Genomic DNA, 20,554 nt, shown 5'->3' with positions numbered 1-20,554 from the left:
AATTTGATCCAAAAGGTGCTACAATATAACTGAGCCTTTCTTCCTAATTTCTGTGGATACAGTGATTTCCACACCCATTCTTACAAAAACTGTAACTCCTTTGTTTATGTCAGTTATTGTGTGCTCAGTTTATTGTTGACCAGGTAAAATTTGAGTTAAAATTTTCACAAATGATGAATTTTAGCCTGAATGAATCTGCCTCCTGTCCAGGTAAGAATCACAATTCGTCTTTCAGATTTTCCTTCAGCAGTTCGTAACTGAGATACCTAGCAGAGATTATTGAGCATTAAGGCTGCAGCTCTGGCAGGAGAGCAGAAGATCTGACTGAAGAAAGTGGCAGGACTTTGATTGCTTGCTTCTACCGGCATTAAAACCGAGGTGATGGAGTACATCAGTGACATTTTACTGCTCATGCTAAATGACCCATTTCTTCCACTGATGAAGTTGCTGCAGGTTTCGTGACCTTTGATTCTCCTGGAGAAGTTGTTTCCAGGAAACCGAGGGGTAACGAAAGGAAAAAAATACCTCTGACACGTTTTATGCAACGAGGGGGAAGTATTCTTCAAACATGATCAGTCAAGTCAATGAATCAACTTAAAATTTTTATTTTCTGGGCTATTTAAGTGTTTTCTGAATGCTTTCAAATGTTGTTTATTGTGCATACTTTAGTACATATAAAAACATCAAACTTTTCTCCTACCTTCTGGTAGTAATTCAGACCAAACCTTTCCCGTCTTAGATAAATAAGGATCAGCAAAAATGTTTTTATTTGCTAAATGCCAAGAACTTTTTAGATTTTATTGTTTTTTAAAATATTTTGTGAAATGGGTACATTTATAAACACTAAGACTAATAATCAAATGACTGTGTTAGCTTCAATTGGTATAAAATGCTGCATATACTGTATCAAACATGACTTAAAAGAATTCAAACTTTGTAATTTAATGCCTTGAAATTGAGTCTCTGTCTCTTTAAAAACTCCAGTTGTTTCTGAAACTCTGCCTTCAGGAAGTTATCACAACATGGCGCATCTATTAACCCTTTAATAACATTTCTACCAGCGTTTCACTGAGAAGTAGCTCCGATAGTGAGCTCAGAAGATGAGCAGTTCCAGCAGCTGTGTGCTAATTCTTGCTGGCTAGTCTGAAGGAGCCGAGCAGAGGAGGGCTGCTCTGTGAGGCAAAACCTCGGAAGCTTAAAAACTGCAGCTCAGAGGAGGAGCTGCATCTCGAGGGCAGAGCTAGGTCCAACCAGGCATTTTGCACAGTTGAATGGTTGCCTTGGAGATTAAAGGATTTCTCCAACACGCATGAAAGAATCAAAGCAAAGCTCCAAGTACATTTTAGATGAGGCAATAACATCAAAAATGTTGATTTTACACAACACTGCCCTGCCAAACGTTGCCATTGAAGGTTTCCTGCTTTAGATAAAACTGAGATCTGCTTACTTTTTGGGTGGCACCTGTCCCACGTTGACCCGGACGCACATGACCTTTCGAGTCTGCACTCCCATGGAGCAGAGGCCCTGAGCGTCTGCGGCGGGACGCGTCCCTGCAGAGGTGTTGAGCGGTGCGGTGGAGGGGTCCTCGGTGCACGGCCCCCAGGGCCCCGTCTGCCAGTGGTAAACGATGCAGGCGTGTTCGTTACAGTTCTGCACCTCCTGCAGGGCGCTGCTGTTCGGACACAGCGAACCACCTGAGGATGAGAATTAGAGAGTCAGAGGCAAGCAGAGCTGGGTAGTAACTAGTTACTGTTACTCAACTACATTTACTTAAGTAACTTTTGTTAACTAAATATACCTTTAGAAGTATTTTGAATATTATGTACTTTGTACTTGAGTAATTTTTTTTATTGAAGTATTTCTACTCTTACATGAGTAAAACTTCTGGATTTTCTGCCCACTGAAGACACAGACACACACCTGCAATTTCTGGTAAAGTTTCACAAGTTTTTATTGAAAGAAACTGATTTGAAAAATCTTTCTTTTGCTTTAATTTAGTTTTTGTTACTTGTATAAGTTTCTGTCATTCTGGTCCTAAAAATACCAAACTTTCCACTTAACCTTATATTTTGGTCTATTTGATGAAGTAATTTTTAAATATTAAAGGACTGGATCAAATTTTTTACCAAATACTTTTTAACTCTTACTTCAGTAATTTCTTGGAGGGCTACTTTTTACTTTAACTTGAGTAAAAATATGTTGAAATAGAATCACTCTTACTTGAATATATTTTTTGGATACTCTACCACCTAAAGCTCAAAAAAACAAAAACAATAAAACTAAAAACTATGAGTGGCTCCATGAATTCAAATTCCAGCTGTTTATTCAACTTTTAATTGCGTTATTTTAGAATGCACACCCTTTTCATGCGGTATTAAAATTTCCAAACTTGTTTCTCTCTTTCTGACAGTCTTCTCTCCATTTTTGGTGAGGCAGCAGTCAGTCACGGACTGGGAGCAGTGCTTCAGACACTTAAAGCTTTCAGTACAGATTGGGAGGTATCGCAGGGCAGGGAGTCCTCCACAGCAGAGGTTCATTGCCGGAGTTGTCAGGCAGCCAGCTCTGCATAGAGCGGCAGCGTTCACACACTGGAGCCAAACTACTACAATGAGATCTCTGCGACTTCCTTCCTGCTGACTGTGCCAGAAAACCTGAGCGGACTGAGCGATAACAGCCCCAACATGAACATGACATGTGAAAATGAGCTCAAAGCAGCTGTAGGTGGGACATTAAATTACACTTAAAGCAGCTCTCAGGGAATATTGAACTCTGCGGCTTCGCTAAAGAAAGGTGAGAAGATAAAAAGGACCCGATCATATCCAACAATGAGACAGCTGTAGCAAACAGACAGCAGGACAGGGGATAAAGGCCAGAAATATTATTGTTTTCTATTATTCCACTCTCATCCACACACTTGTCTATGGCAATAATGTCACAGTCATTTTTATTTCAAGATTCAAAATCAAGATTTCCAGTTGTGGTAGAATGTATTGATAAAACCCAATAACAAACCTCTAAAATTTTAGTAAATAGCCGCCTCTGCACTCTGTAAGTACCTCTTAAAGTTAGATAATGCTGAACATCATTTCACATTGATGTAATTTGGCAGGATACAAATACAGAAAACTATGGAAGAAGATTACTGCCACTGAAAAAAACAAAAAAAAAAACCTCTGACTTTAATCTCCTGTGATCAAAAGTCCAAATTCTAAGGAAAGGTAAGAATGTTTACCTTTTTTGTCAAAATTTTGAATTTTTTTTATCATAATTTTGACTTTCTGGTAAATTCAGAGAAGAAAATAATAATTTTGAAATAAAAATTTAAATTCTAAGAATTTTTTTTTTTTTTTGTGGTCCTAATCCTCTTCAGTTGAAAACTCCTTTCATTTGATTGATGAAATATTATTTAAGGATACAAGGGTTATTTTCAAGGCTCTATTTCCCCTCTGGGTGACAAAAACTTTATGGTGGACCAGATTTGGCTCCTGGGCCTCGAGTTTGACACATGTGGTCTATGGGCTACAAAAAGCATGTTTATAAATTTTTTTTGAATAAAATCCTTTGTAGATAATGAACCCCCGCTTAAATACTGAAAGTTTTATTATGCTGAACACCAGTCGTTCTCAGTGTTTATAAAAGTGAGCTGTACATAAAATGACGCTCTGAAAACATGCCTGAAGTGAAGCTGTGAGCTTTTATTCTGAGCTTCAATCAAAATGAGCTCTTTTAAAGTCTCTTGTCACTTTAAATCCATATCAGCTACTGGCCACGCCCCCAACTCAATGCTTACACTCGCACGTGAAAATGGCTGCAAACAGATGTGATATTATACAACCGTACATCTTGGAAAAACAGAAGTGGAGCCTCCTGCACAACCAACAAGAATTCAGGAAGTAGTTTATGAAGGATAAGTCAACAGAACATTTGTCTTTTCCAGCAGCAATTGTACAGCACATACAGAGGTAAAACCAGCTGACCAAACATGCTGGAGTTTAGTTTGGGTTGTTATGTACCTGACTGGGCTTTGCTGGGGTTGCTAGGTAACTGACAGTGCCTGCTGATTTTTGACAACAGCTCATTTTCCAGACATCAAAAAACAAGAACTTATTGCCAAAAAAATAGCTGGATGTTTGTTTATTTATTTATTTTTGAGCAGTTGGGCTGGTTTTAGAAGCAGTAGAAACCCAAATGGAAGCACAAATGTGCAAAATCTGAATTTTGCATCTCCTTTAAGTTTCTTGATGATCAATCACTCAAACAAGTTTTTTATCTCATATTTGTTTTGTTTTAGGCACGACTAGTCAAAATGTTGTTCTTTTTTACTGCATTTCTTTGTCGCAAATGGCAAACGTTTCCAAGAATAATTACTTTTTGCGTCTCATTCACAAATGGCTTCTTAACATGAATCTTGAGCATCATTCATCTTGATGGGTGTCAAACAGTGAGAAGCACTTAGGGCTTTCCAAAGTCCCTCCATAATCACCACAGAATAGGCAGTTATGCTAATTAGGTCATTAATTTGCTTATTAATGCACTAATTAACACAGAGTCCCGTGCAAACATGGGTGGCTGCATATTAATATGATCCCTGCGTCTTACGCTTTGAGTGGTTCCTGCAGTTCCAACAAGTTTCTCCTTTATTAATATGCAACAGACAAGCTGCAAAATCAGCCAGGGAGCTTGAAATCTAATCAGATAATCTGCTATGCAGATAAAAAGGGATTCTTTCAGTTATTGTTCTTAAGTTTGTATATTTACAAAGATTAGAGACAGTTATTTAATAAAGTCATAGTCCCTCTAAAAGCTACATCTAGTCTACTAAGAGTCAAATATTACCGTAAAGTTCTGGGAACTGGGGCACCCGTGACAGACCTTGATAAAAAACAGATTTTAAATGTTATTATGGCAGGTTAGAGCTGAATAAACTAATACTACAACAGCAGAACAACAGTCAAGCTATTTCACACAAGACCAACAAGGCCTGACTGAATTAGGCAGCAACAAGCTGAATTAATTCAAAATCAATTATAAGTTCCCCCTAAAGGGGCCTAAAAGGACAACATTTCTTCTGAGCTCCAAACAAGCCAACTATTTTATGCAAACACATAGCTAGAGGTTTAAAATAGCTACCAGGAATCTTTAATTAGAACCGTTACCCTCCATCACTGTGATCCACGCCACAACCATCGCAGTGACTGAGCAGAACGCACACCCAGATGAGAGGATAGAAAACAAAAAGGAGAACACACACAGGTTCAAACTCCAAAGAACGAGAAAAGATCCGACAGCGAGATAAAAGTGAGTGTCAGGCGAGGAGACAGACCAACAGAAATAATCATCAGGACAGATAAGCAGACTGTGAGATAAGGACAAACGCACAAGCAGACAAGTGTGAAATCAGACACTCTGTGGCTGACAGCAAAGGACGACTTGAAACGGCGACATCTGAATGTTTTCTTCCAACTCTCATAGTGGATTCACCTTCTCCGGCGTTGTACGCCAGAATGGAGCGGGTCCTCATTTGCTTGCCCTCCACGGTTTTGCTGGAGCACGTCTGGGAGCAGGTTGACCACGGCGTCCAGTCGCTGAGCACGCAGTCTCTGGCGCAGGGCACCTCACAGGAAACAGGCTCCAAAACGGCCAAGGAGGAGCACAGGTTTCTGTCCACGAGCTCCCCTGGAGAAAAACCAGACACAACCGGGTCAGAATTAGCCAATTTACAACTGTAATTACAACTTACAACAAAAATTTCGATTTTACATAAACTTTGCCTTCTGGTTGGGAACCTTTACAACAGCGTTAGTTTACTAACTAGTTTCCTAGGAAACTGTACTTGAATCTCATTCCTTAAAGGTGACATATTACACATTCTTTAACAGGTTAGGACAAGTTTATGGGCCACACAAAACACGTTACATGTTAAATTTTTTGCACAAAATCATTCTTAGATAATTAAATTTTAGTCTGAGTTCCAATTAGAATGAGCTGTTTTAGGGTATCTTGTCACTTTAAATCAAAATAAACTTCTGATGGCCACGCCCCCCAACTCAATGTTTACACTCGCATTTAAAAATGGGTGCAACATAAAGCAGCAATTGGTTTCTGAATGGTTAATCAACAACAAAGCCGTTGTCTTTTCCAACAGCCGTTGTACAGCACATACAAAATCTGCTGACCAACCATGCTGGAGCTCCGTTTGTTGCTCGGTAACGGGCAGTGCCTGCAGAAGGTGACTTAATCTGGAGCTTTTAAAAACGGCTAATTTTCCATGCACCAAAAAATATCACCCAACTGACAAAAAACAGTTGGGTGTTTTTTAAAAGGGCTTGGGAGTATTTTTATAAGCAGCAGAAATGCAAATGGAGATATAAACGTGCAAAATATAAATTTTGCATTATAGGTCTCATTTGAGAAGAAGAAAAAAAAACTTTTTGAACTGTTCAGCAAATATCTCCACTCGAGTTAAGAGACTCTTATTCTGGAAATAAGAGTATTAACTCCATTACCAATCAACTGTATTTGGATGTTTTCCCATTTTTCTATGCTGAAAACTAAATGCTTATAGAGGCTGTTTGTTTTTGGGGTTATTTGGGAAAGCAGCTGTAAAAAAGAAACAGGAGAACTCCATTTATCGTCAATATATGAAGTTATTTGGAGTAAAAACATGGACTTAAATGTAAAGTGCTTCCACTTAAAATAGCTCCCATCTGTGAGTCAGACCATAGAGCCATTTGAGTTTACCCAACATGAAAGAAATGGATGAAAAACTAATTTGTGCTTAAATTAAAGACGGGTGGCTTTCCTTTTAATTTCCTGTTGTGGGCGATTTATTTCCCAATAGACTACAACTTACAAGCTGCCATCTGGCTTTTCAGGTAAGAAATATCAACGGCTACATTCATTAGATAAGGAAAAGCAAATTAATTGTAGCAACATTACCCCAAATCTGTGTAAATGTTTGGTAATTATGACAATATGGCTCCTTCATTTCTCTGTATTAATGAGGTGGCGTGTAAAGTGTAATTAAAACCCCAATTTCTCTTGAGGAGTCGCCATTTGAGTTTTAGTGCAAAGTAATAAAAAAATAAGAGAATTAGTGTCAAACAGCAGTTTGGGCCACTATTCAGCAAACTATATCTATAAAACACTGAGGAAAATTAGTCCACACCTTGCTCTCTGATGTTGCTAAATCTAACAAAATTGGTGTCAAACATTTGTGCAGCAAAGATTTTTGTTTGTGCTGCTGTCATTTTAAAGATATTAATAAATTAAATGTTTCCAGAGGTCATGAAAGGTTAACCAACCCCACACCCCAACTTGTTAAGTCAGACATATTTGGTGTCAATCAACTCAACTACATTTTGCAGCAAAAAGTTTTGTTTGTGCTGCTTTTGCTGAGAAGACACCAATGAAAGTTTAACAGTGAAAATGTTGACTCCTTTAGTCAACCACATTATCCAAACAAAACATTTTGCTGCAAAAAAAAATAGCTGAGTTGATGGACAAAAAAAATTTATTTTGTAAATGTGAACTATGGGGCGGTTGACCTCTTCGGCCTGCAAAGTTGCATTTGAATGAACAGAGCTTCTAGAACAATGTTATTTGGAAAAAAATGAGACAAAAATACAGACGTTTGTTTGGGTTTAGAGAAAAACTGAAATATCAAATCAATTAAAACACCCTTCATTTAAAACATAGACACTAAGGTAGCACTAGTTGTTCAGGCTGGGAATGTACAAGAAAACAAGGTCAGCAGATACTCCTGTTTTCTGTTTAATCTGACATTTTATTCATTTAATTCAACTTATAGTGGAGACTTAGACCTCCATATGAATACAGTGCACTACTACTCAGCAGTTCAGAAATCCTCAATTTGACTACTTGAGATAGATAATCATTAAACAGATGTTAAGAAGATTTACAATATATTATTGACCAAACATTTCCTACAGAATCTACAATAAATTTAATCTCCTGAATGTATACAGTTGCATCTGATATGCAGGATTTGGGTTAATCTGATTCTTTTCTGTATGAATCAATGAAAAAAAAGAAATACATAAGAGTGGATTTGTAAAGAGGAGGATAATCTATGGAGATCACACAGATGTACTGAGATACAGTTGTTGAGTGGGTCAGTATTAAAATAATGAAAAACCTTACATAACTTTGCTATTGGTACCTTGGAAAAATAAAGTTCATAGGTCATAATTTGGTTATTTTTTTGTTATTTTTATTTGACTGCAAAGTTTTCTTATTCTGCGAGTTCAAATGTTTCAGATGAGGATATTAAAAACAGAAAATGTTACTGGATAATACATGGAAATAATGTTTAATGAAAGATTTGAGAATATAATTTAATGTCTGGAATAGCAGCCTCAACACACTCAAGGGTTTGCACAAAGACAAATGTTTGCACTAAACCTACTAAATCTCAGGTTTAGTAGGTTGACTTCATGACAGACGCATTCAGGTTTACTGTATTTATTCTAACAAAAGGTTAAATGAAGTCTAGTAGCTTCTGCCCCATACATTAAATAAAATACAATAACCCTAGAAAAGCTACAGAGTGATATCTACTAATGAGCAGTTGTAAAATTAAACGTAGCTAAAATGTACAACATTAATAACAGTTAAAGGCATGGTAAAATTACTCATGAAACACTGAATATGATCAAATTTGTCTAAAATATGTGTTAAAATATAATACGTGTAAAGAAAACATAATTCTGATCTTAAACCAAAAGTACTAGTTCCACTGGCAAATTGTGACATTACCACTATGTTTGTTTTTTTCTGAATAAATACATTAAAGAATAAATCTATCAAACTGTTTTGTAGAACAGTTGCTGTTTTTTCATTGTTAAAATTATTCCAAATTTGACGTATTGGATTTTTAATTTTGGATTGGGACTTTGAATTAAAACGGAGAAATACTTCCAGGACTTTGTTTTGCTTTTTGAAGAAACAAAGCAAAACAACAATGGAACTCCTTTGCGGACCTTATTCTCTTTAAAAAAGAACGGGAATTTTTGGACATTTAATTATTTGGGGGTTTTTTTGCTAAGTGATTTAAATCTAACCTATAATTATTTTTCAGGGATTTTTGGTTACTGATCTATGTATCAGAATAACTATTATTATTTCTTAGTATTGTGATTTTTTTGAATAAATCATTGTTGCTAAAAATCAACAAATTTCATATTGAGTGGTTGGATATTAATTTTCTTATCAAATTAAATGGTGTAACATATTTTACCTGATTCCTGTGACAGATCCCCCTCGAGTATATTGTGAGTTCCACTTTAAATCAAGTTGAATTTTCACTTACAAAATGAAAAAATGTCTTGTCTTAAGCGAAATAATCCGACAGAGGAACCAATACTTTTTAATCAATATTAAGGCATTAATTACTTAAAACAATCTGCTATCTCTTGTGAAAAAGTTACTTGTCAGTTAGTTTTGTTTTATTTCAAGTGTATTAAGATATTTACTAGAAACTAGGCTGAAATTACTTGGTAAGATTTTCTGTTTTTGCAGTGCAGAAACATGTTGGATATTTCTAGGCTGACTGAAGCTGTTGCTTCTACTTTCATCCAGTTATAAAGAATATTTTCTTTCACTTTAGCATACATACCGTATTTTATTATGAATTCTCGATAAAATATTCATTGTGGTGGACCTTTAGCTCCAAGAAATCTCCATGAAAATGGGGGCACTTCACATGAAAGGCGCAAATTCACATAGGATTCCAGTGTTTCATCGCTATTGTTCATGTTTTATTGATGAGCTCCTACTAGCCGCTATAAGTGGATTATATTAACCCACATATCTGAGTGAGTTGCTTGATGCTCTGCCGTAAATTAAGTGGTTAAGTGATATGTATACCCTTAAAAAAACATGTAAACCTTTCCATGACTGAATTGAGCTTCTAAACCAAAACCCTTACTGCAGCTGACTTTATATTGAGATGTCACTTTGACTGAGATGCAGTGAACCCATCATGACTGAAACAGAAAAGCATGACAATAAGAAACGACAAGGAACCTGCGTATTTCTCAGGCTCTGACAAAGACGCATGAATGAACAGAACCACCCACTATGAGGGGAAAAACCTCAACGCTCCGTATGCAGAGAAGAAAAAGCTCCCAGACTAAGTGGCCAAGCAGTCAGCTTTGGGAATATCAATAGCCAGTTTCAATAACATTTGTATCGACCTTCGCCTGCTGTCTGGGGCTTGGCTGGGTGGCCTTTTCTGGGGTTTTTTATGACTGGTACACACTCAGAGAAAAAACAAAAGACAACAACAAAAAAAACACAACATGTGGCCGCAACGTTGCAGTGAAAAATCGCTGAGGCGAAAAGCGGATCGAAAATCCAAAGAGAACAAATCAATTCTCATCAGATGTGAAGGAGATCAATCAGCTGAAGTCACAGAGAGAGAAGAAAAAAACAAGTTTCTACAGGTAAAACCTTACAGAATACCAACATTTTATACATAAACTGCTTATATTTATTTATAAGTAACTGCATTTGAGCATATAATTAACATTTTGTAGATGAGATTTCTAAATAACCTGAAAGCCAATAGCTACCTGCTTTATTAATTACCATGATGATATTCTGATTGCTATTTTTGCTCTTTCAAAAGTAATATTTGTGATAATTTCAAGGTTAATGATAGTACTAATAATAATACTATGGTCTTGAGATTAATGCTGCTCTTCCCATTCGCTTCCTCTTTTTTTTGTTCGTTTTACTTTGAAATGTAACATAAAATATAATCTACTCCCAAAAAATTGTTGCTCAATTCTTATGATTACACACCCAAACTTCATATTTTCTACAGACATTAACACGTCTTTAGTGAAGTTAAATTGCATTTTGGGTCAAACATATTTACAGACCATGGTGTTTGCCTTAAATATAAAATTTAAGGCAAACATAATGTATTTATATTACATACAGCTGTGGCTGAATTACTTATTCTTTCGCCAGTTGCTTTTTTTGAGTCTGTATTATCCAGTTAGCAGCTATTATTTCAATTATCGATTAATCACGATTAAACTGATTAATCGTCTCAGTCCTAATCACTATAGTTATTTAGTCAATTGAAATTGATTTTCTAAATCATTTACACTTCTAAAGATTTTCCCAATTAAATATGACCATAAGACTTTTTTTAAAATTTGTTTTACCCTAGGCACAATTGGCACCCCACTAGTTTATATATCAACCAGTTTGTTCTTTTGTTTCATAGCGAAGAGAGAAAAATCCTATTGAAGAATCAACCTTTGTGCTTTTGAATTATATTTTTTGCACGATTTTCTCAAATAGTGATGTCAGTAGAGGCAGGAAAGTGAACATACACTCTTGTGATTTTATTTGTTTTTCATGTATCTCTGCAGCCCCTTCTATCAGACAGAAGAGTTAAACTCAGGACAGCCAAAACAATTTGAGGCTTCATGCCTTCAGCTGTTTAAAATGCATCTAGTTTCTCATCAGCATCGATATGGCAGGTGAACTGAAACACAACCATCAAGATAAGGGCCTGAAGCAAACGTACAGCACTCTGAACTCCAAATAACACATTAAAACTAATGAAACCGCTTACACTATCCGCTTCACTCATTAAAATACAACCGTCTGAATGCTGTGTGAAGTGTGTGCTTTGTCTGGAACTTCCAATAAAGTGCAATAGTTCATTTGTTTATTTAATATTCAACAGCTGTTGCATAATTTCATTATATTTTCCAATGGTAAAATGCACTATTCAGGATTAGGGCTGAAACGATTAATCGGATTAATCATGATTAATCAATTATTTAAATGATTGTCAACTAATTTAGTAAGTGATTAATTGTGAACTAGAGTATACAGACTCAAAAGCATGCAATTTGCTGAAAGCACAATTCAGAGCAGTAATTAGGGTGTTTTGAAAATAACGGCAATTTCAAAAAATCTAATTTTTCAATAAAATCTTTTTTCATTGGTGTTTTGGTTGTATCAAAATTTGTGAAATGGAAACACTTTTTTCGCATCATAAGAGTCACATGATCAGCAACCAGGTATTGCCACTGGAGCAAACAACAAAGAAGACAACAGTAAGTAGATGGAAGATGATGGCGCTGCATGTTCTTTAATGATTTATCGCTTGGACAAACTTATTCATGTGTTTCTGATTTAATGGAAACATCGCAACTGTTAAATTGTTGTTTTTTTACAACATTTTGCGCATATTTATAATGGAAATGCAGCTTATGCTATGGCTAAGCTAATTACATTACCATTGAATATAAGGAGTAAAAAAGGAAAGCTGTAATAATGTAAAGCAGCAAAGAGTGGAAGTTACTCCAAGTCCCAGAGTTTCTGAGGACTGATTTGATATACTGAGAGGGAGATTTAATTGTGCGTGCAGAGAGGAAACTGTAATGAGACAGACAGCAGAGAGACGAGTGGGAAAGCTGAATCAAACAAGCGTTAAAGCAGGAGAGGTTTAAAAAAAAAGACAGAGGGAAGAAGGATGAGGGGAAGAGGAGTTGTGTAATGGAAATCTCCTCACGTACGTCAATGTCCACCAAAAGCCGGAGGGTCAGTAGATAGGTGACCTTGAGAAATATGGTGTTTTTCTTGCAAAGCCTGGCCTGTGTGTCATTTTTTTAAATTTGACAAATGGAGGTGGATTTAAAAAAAAATCACCGCAGTACAGGGATGAGCAAATTAGAGCTTGTTTGCTTGATGATGTCAATCATGAAACGCCATCTACGAGGACGGATGTGCTTAATTTGAACAAATGACTCACAGTTTTGAAAACACACAGCACAATAAAGCATCATTGCCATCTGCGCAGCATCTCACCACTCTGCGAAAATCCCATCATCCGATCGGACAATGAGATCAAATTGCCTCCACTCACCGTTGCTGTTGATGCATTGAACTTGAGGCAGCTGAGTCCCAGGGCCGCACTGCTTCCCGTCATCAGGAATACACCTGTCCAGGCTGACCAGCTGCCATTTGTAGCAGCTGGGTTCATCACATGGCATGGCCTCCACAAGGTGAGGGCAGCTTCCTGGGCCCCCGGTTGGTTCGTTGGTAATCTGTCGTTTCCTCAGTTTAAAGCCTACAGGTAAAAAAAACAAAAATACCTCAAAATACATCCTTCCATTGGTTTGAATACAGTCTATCATCAATATAAACATAAATCAGCAACAATATAAATCGCGGTAGACGTGTGATCAAAATAATTTAGGATAGAATATTCAATATTTTAAATATTCATTGAATTCTGATCCAGAACCGCATAGCATTCTGGGAGATGTAGACAGAGGAAAGACTTTAGCCGCTCAACCTCTCTAAGCAAAGTTGGTGGAATCAACTGTCACTCACTCTTTGGTTACCTAGCAACTCACTCATTCTTTCATTACCTAGCAACAACCTGCTGAGTAACTGGCACAGCAGCAGTTTAAAGTTTCCCCCCTTTGCCTCATAACTGCTTAAAAATTAAAAGATAAACAAAGCGTAGAGTGAAAACTGGATAAGGTCACACCTCCAGTTTGTCAGTATTTCAGAAATTTGAAACAAAAAACTAATCCATAATTATTGATATGGATTGATATAAAACACTTACATCATGACACATTTTTCTGCCAGCCGTAATATTACTCAATTACATTTACTAGAGTAACAACTTTCAATCGTATTTTTACTGCGCTATACTATTTACTTTCAAATGAGTAATATTATTGTGAATTACTGCCACACTTAATTGAGAAAAATTTCAGCATATCCAGAAATTTTACTCAAATTTATGGATACGCAAAAAAGATATTAATTGAATGTTTGTTTATCAATTAAATGAAAAACAAACATATTTTAACCAAAAATATATGAGACACAAACATACATAAGATCATGGGGGTTCACATCAGTTTTGTTGTTCTAATGTTATTTTCTATCTGCTGAACCTGTTTTTCATTTAGAGATTAATAACATGCAGTAAATATTGGAAAAGAATAGAATATACTTTATTGATCCTGAGGGGGAAATGCTTAATATTTGACAAGCTAATCAATTCTAGGTGGTAAAGATTAATAATGCAAATATAACCATAAGTGATCAAATCTATAAGATATATAAATAAATATTGTCACTGGAAGCACATGTTAAGTTTAATATAAAAAAAGTGTTTCCTACGTCAGAATGTCTTGCTTTGCACTTATTTGTGGTCATTTTCTTTATTTCAGTTTTTAAAATGCAAGAATTTGCCCATAACTTAATGTTTTGTCTGTTTGATGACATTATTGGGGCCTGCCCATAGCAGGCACCTATTGTTCTACACCTCAAAATAACTGCCGCTTCCTACTACCGTTAATGCGGCTCGTACCGCTGCATGCCCCCTCACAATATATATATCAAAACGTGAGGCTCAATCCCGTGAGGGGAGCAATAACTTTTGTTGGCATTTCGAGTAACTGTGGCGACATAATTAACAAAAAACGAGCCAAATTTAACTCAAAACAAAAGTCTAACTGACACAAAACAGTGTCAGTTAGACTCAAAATAGACATAGAATTTAGTCTGCCTCTCTGAACTGCTCTTTAGAACTACAATGACTGAAGGTTAGAACTACAACATGGCGGACACTGAGTGCCTACAAAAGAGGTCTGAGCTGAATGTCAGAACTACAAACATGGTGGAACTGTCAGTTACTACAGAGGAGGACTGAGCTGGCCTATAGAACTACTTGTGTTTTGGGCTTTTTATAACTGATTTTATCCAACCATTGTTACACATGGGATTAGTGTGGCAATTTAAAATGAAGCTTACTGAAAATTTCAAAATAAAAGCCTTGAATATTTTTACATCATGTAGTTGCTCTTTTTGGCTTTATTTGACTTTTTCATCCAAAGCACTGTTACACATGATATTAGTTTAGCTCTTTGAAATGAAGCATACTGAAAATTTCAAAATAAAAGCCTTGAATATTTTTACATCAGATAATTGCTCTTTTTGGCTTTATGTGACTTTTTTATCCAAAGCACTGTTACACATGGGATTAGTGTGGCAATTTAAAATTAAGCTTAACAAAAATGTCAAAATAAAAGCCTTGACAATTTTTACATCAGATAATTGCTCTTTTGAGCATTATATAACTGATTTAACCCAGCAATTGTTACACATGGGATTAGTTTGGCACTTTGAAATGAAGCTTAACAAAAATTTCAAAATAAAAGCCTTGAGAAATCTTACATTAGGTAATTGCTCTTTTGAGCAATAAATAACTGATTTAACCCAATGACTATTAGACATGGGATTAGTTTGGACCTTTGAAATTAAGCTTAACAAAAATTTCAAAATAAAAGCCTCAACATGCCCCTGAGGTTAGTGCACCGCCGCAGGCGGTGCAATAATATTATTCTGCATTATCTTTTTCTCTCAGGTCAGGGAACTGCCTTGCGCAGCAAGGCAGTTCATTAGCATTAGCATTTTAGCTTATATAAGCTATAAGCTATTTATTTGACTTATTAGCCATGTTTAGTCTACTGAATGGAGTAAGTCCATTATAGAAAACATCCTAGTGATGTCCCACATGCTACTGACAGCAATCACGCTAGCATTAGCATTTCTGCTAATTTTAGCTGATACACTTACTTTATCATACTGAATGGTGCAAGTCCATGTTAGTAAACATTCTTGTCAATCTCCACATGCTATTGATTACTTTGCAGCTTTCTTTAGCATCGATGCTAATTTCTAGCATCAGAACGCTGGGTCCAAACCGACGGGCACACTTTGGCAGGCCCCGGTTAAATTTCTTCAGGAATTTTCTAGTCTTAAAATATGAAATCCACCCGGGCGTTTTGTGCAGCTGAATGGTTGCCATGGAGATTAAAGGATTTTTCAAACATGCATGAAAGAATCAAAGCAACACTCCAAGTCTGTTTTTGATGAGGGAATAACATAATAACACAATATAAAGCTAAAAAAAAGTCAATTTCACATAATGCTGACCCTTTAAAGTTGATCTTTTTACCTTTCTTTCCGGTCTGATCGTTGCAGTTCTCAAAGATGCACGGCCCCCAGGCCCCCCACGGCGACACCTCGCAGTCGATGGGACAGGGGATCTGGCAGAGCTGGGATCTGTTAGGGATCGGACCCGTGCACAGCTGGTTCTCCACCGGGCGAGAGGCTGTGCAGGTCAGCAAAAATAAAGGACAAAATAACCAGCATGAAAAACAAACGAACAAACAAACCTGATTGGATCAGGAAACAAGGATGCAAAAATAATTATTTACTCATTATTGGCATAAAAAAATCCCACAGGGAGAAGCTGAAAACTGCATCAGAAGAAAAAAAAAAAAACATGCCTGCGAGGTAGATGCTATTATCCCTCTGTTTGGTTTCTCCCCTCCCTGTTAGCATGTCAGAATGATAAATTAGCAATGATTATCTCTTGCAGCAACTTGATAGCAACTAGAAACATGGTGGAGCTCTGCTTTCTGACTCTCAGTGGAGATGCAGAGAGGATATAATGCAACACTAAGGTGCAGCAAAACACGGAGGCTGTCTTGGCTCATGTTTATTCTATTAGGTGTAATTTGGCTTCTTCTTCCCTCATGGTGCCATGTTGAATTTAGAAACTCCTTCACTTGATGCATCTGGCAAATGGATGGCGGTTTGAAATATCACTGCAACGATTCTATGAAAACAGATGCTACCTGCATGCATAGCATCAAAGAGAGACACAACAAACAAACATAATATGTTCTTGAAAGACACTGGCATAATGTCCTTATGGTTGCATATTTTATCAGAATGTTAGTTTTGTCAAAGAATTCCTCCAAATATTCAACATTAAAGCTTCTGGTCACTGTTTGAGGTTTTACTTGGGAATAGAAACTCATCTAAACCAAAGCTGCAGTTTAAAGTTGTTCACCTTTGTCACAAAGAACTTATCTGTGCAATTTTAATTACACCTACACTGCAAAAAGCACAAAATCTCATCAAGTATTTAAGTCTGGTTTGTGGTGCAAATATGTTTGTACACTTAGAAGTAACTTTTCAGAAAGATGTAGGAGCTTGTGTAGGTAAATAATCCATTAATATTGATTAAAAAACAACTATTTATCTTATAACATGTTCTTGCTATTGAATGTCTTGCTATAAAAGAAATAAATGGATATTTCTCAAGAGATAAATGAAACAAAAAGGGTATCAATTAAACAATAATTTAAAAAATGTTCAAATTTATTTTCATTTTTAAAAAATCAGCATCTCAATAGAGATAAAATAGTGGAAAATTCTCTATTGGTATGAAACCAAATAAACATATTATTTTTGCTTTTTTTCACATTTTCATGAGAATTTCTATGACTTACATTAGCTCATAGAAATTAACCTCCAAACTTTGAAACTTAATTTCAAAGTTTGGAGGTTAGAAGGCCTGTTTGCCATCACCCTAATTTATTACCAGATTTAAATCTAATTTTGTTTTGAGTTAAGAATCATTTTGAGCTTAACTGTAAACACATATAGTGCAAAAACAGCTGTTTGACAAAGGGTTGTTTTTATACAAATGGTACCATTTTTCCCACATCTAAATATCTTTTTTTTATTTGTTTTCAACACTAAATGTTTTAATTACTCTATAAACAAGTGAAAATTATCGATTTAGAAACATTATAAGGAATGCACACATAAGCAAGGGAGGTAATTTGTCATATATATTTTAATGTGCTATTATTAGAAAATAGAATAGTCTTATTTGATAACTTAAAGATCATTTTAGGGTGCAAATCCAGGTGATTTTTGTTCCTGTCCAACTCAGTCTGAAGACCCACCTGGAAGATCTGCATCCTTAAATAAAACTTCTAAAAAACTATTTTACAAAAATAAAACAAGCCTGTACAGTTGTACCTATAAGTCACATTTAATCCATTTTTTAATATAAAATAACAAAAAAGAACATTATTCAGAAATATCGAAGGGTCAAATTACAAATGTGAAATTCTGAAGTAAAAGCAGATTGGAAGTATAGTAAGATCCACACAACTGATTTAAATGTTATTTAAACTTTAAAAGTAAAGAGTATGTTTGTGATTCTATAAATAACATGTTTTCTCAACCAATTATTTCTTATCTGAACATTTGATGAGTTTCTCCCATATTTTCCTCTGCTTTACCTCAAATTATGTTCTTTTCCAGTCCATTAGTTTTTTCAAAATACTTTTAATGCCAAGGCTTGAGCAAAGAGAGAGTGAGAAAAGAAGGAGTTTCAGATGACTTACAAAATTATATCTACAGCAAAATGTCCTGATACTGATTCCCACACACATGATCTTCAATTTTCCATTGAGAAAGAAAAGAAAATATAAGGTTGTTTGGTGTAGGAGTGTCAAGCAAACCTGACATTTAAGCAGCCGTTATTGAGGTAGGTGGGATTAAAGGTTCTTTGCTGAAAACCAACTATGCTTTTTTATCAGATATCCTCCATCTTAAAACCTCACAAGTTTATCTGATGCTGCAGAAGCAGAACTACACCTTTGTTTCAGCTCATGTTGCCTGGAAACAAAACATTATGATTTTAGAAAACAAAAAAAAAAAAAACATTTCAAATCTCCAGTTGTGCTAAAAGATTTTTTTATATATACTTTTAGAACATTTCCACTGGTTAAACAAGCACGCCATAAATAACTGAGGCAGAACAGATTACATTTAAGTGTGACATTTGTTAGATTACAAAAACACAAAATGTTACAATGTATTTTTGTCTTCAGATGCCTCAGTACACTTGAAATAAGACAAAAGTAATTTACAAGTAACTTTTCAGAAAGATATTGGAGCTTATTTTAAGTCAACAATTCCTTAATATTGATGTACACTGACAGATTATTTCACCTTTAACATAGGAAAAAAAGTATTTTTATAAGTGAAATAATCTGCCAGTGGAACTAGTATTTTTTGGAATCAATATTAAGGAATTGTTTACTTAAACCACGCTCCAATATGTTTCTGAAAAGTTTTCTTTTATTTTACATTTAACAAGATAATTGCAATACAAACTATTCTTGGCAATAAAAAATTTCTTGGTAAGGTTTTGTGGTTTTCTGAAATATAGATGGTCTTCAAACTGTATAGCCAATGTACATTTTATGTTTCCTTCCATAAGTTTTTCCCTATTGACCCTTTGTAACTACGTCACTTAATCATTCTAGGCGCCATGACGGATGTCGAAAATGAGGATTGGGAGTAATGAACAGAGACTGAAATTGTTTTCCCAAGTTGTTTTTGCCCGTTTATTCATGACTCTACTTGTTGGAGTCGAGCTAATTTGTCCGTGAACGTAACACACCTGGAAGGAGCTCACAGACGACGGTATTTATAAAAGTTATAAACAGTTAGCTTAGAAACGTGTTGATCGAATTACCGACTTAACCTGAATTCACACCACATGATTTATGTCACTATGTCATAAACAGCAGGTGATCTTTACATCGGAGCAACATTAAAAACGTACAAAAGACGAGATGCTAACCAGTTTTTCCCGTACATGCTAGGCTACATGACGGTGCGGTGCCGCGTAGTCTCCATGGTTACCAACGGTTAGACGTGTACCTTCTCCTTAATGCAATATTTTATATCTTTCTAATAATATTTACTTATAAAGTATATGAACGTTAATCTTACCGTGTAAAACGTGTTCGCTGGAAATCCGCGTTTAAACCGAGGGCTGACAGTCTTTATGATTAACGCCGTCATATTAATCGTCGACGCGTCTTTCATCATTAAAAGTTATAAAATAAAATAACAAGTCTGGTTTGCATCCTGATTTTTGCTATGACAATTTTTGAAGTGAAATCAACTAAATAGGAGGTTACAGATTTCTGTTTTTAGACTAGCTTCAAAGGAAGCGTTGGTTGTTTTCACGTCCGTCATGGAGAGCGTGACGTCACGGGCAAAGGGTCAACAGTCTGCAAAAATAATGTCTCGTTCCTGCAGCATTTTCTCAACGCTGGTAAAACGTTAAAATACAGAAGCTTCTGCTGTTTGTCAAATCAGAAAAATGACTATGCTGTCCAAATGACTTTACAAGACACTTTAATAAACACCCTGTCATTTTCTCTGAAATAATCACAGCAGATTTGAAATAAGTGTCTGTAATCAACTCGTGACGTCTCAGGTCCTCATCAGCACCTGCTACAGTGAAAAGACCTGTTTTATTTTAATTACAAACCTCAGAGGCAAACAAAACAGCCTGAATTGACACCATCTGTTCTGTAAACCAGAACACTAAAAGGGAATCCAACTCACATTAAAGCTGATGTCTAAAGGCATCAGACGCTGTGTGAATATGCAAAAAAAAAAGTTTAAATATCTTTATTTATGGAGCCCCTTGGAGACATGGGGGAAAATTTTTCTTTTGCGTACCCTTGCAATAAATAAGCAAACACACCCTGGTTTATTTTGTATACAATCACAAATGCCAATTTAAAATGGCAAATACCTTTAAAGAGACAAGTTTCTACATTCTTAACTCTTTGGTGCAAAAAAAAAA

At 35.8% G+C, this 20,554-nt stretch overlaps 1 protein-coding gene across 3 annotated transcripts in view; it reads right to left on the bottom strand.

Annotated features, from left to right (window-relative positions):
* thsd7ab (thrombospondin, type I, domain containing 7Ab) overlaps positions 1-20,554 on the bottom strand; it is a 203,216-nt gene that overhangs the window by 76,824 nt on the left and 105,838 nt on the right. For all 3 annotated transcript variants that reach the window (XM_028011976.1, XM_028011963.1, XM_028011971.1), the window contains 4 exons: positions 16,034-16,189; positions 12,917-13,120; positions 5,482-5,676; positions 1,448-1,694 (listed from right to left, as the gene is read on the bottom strand). In XM_028011976.1, the coding sequence (XP_027867777.1) occupies positions 1,448-1,694; positions 5,482-5,676; positions 12,917-13,120; positions 16,034-16,189 (802 nt within the window). The remainder of the gene's footprint in view (positions 1-1,447; positions 1,695-5,481; positions 5,677-12,916; positions 13,121-16,033; positions 16,190-20,554) is intronic.

This window comes from Xiphophorus couchianus, chromosome 3 (assembly GCF_001444195.1).
Source record: "Xiphophorus couchianus chromosome 3, X_couchianus-1.0, whole genome shotgun sequence".
NCBI lineage: Eukaryota > Metazoa > Chordata > Actinopteri > Cyprinodontiformes > Poeciliidae > Xiphophorus > Xiphophorus couchianus.
Note: the sequence above shows the minus strand (reverse complement) of the source record. Positions and strands in the feature narration are given on the sequence as shown.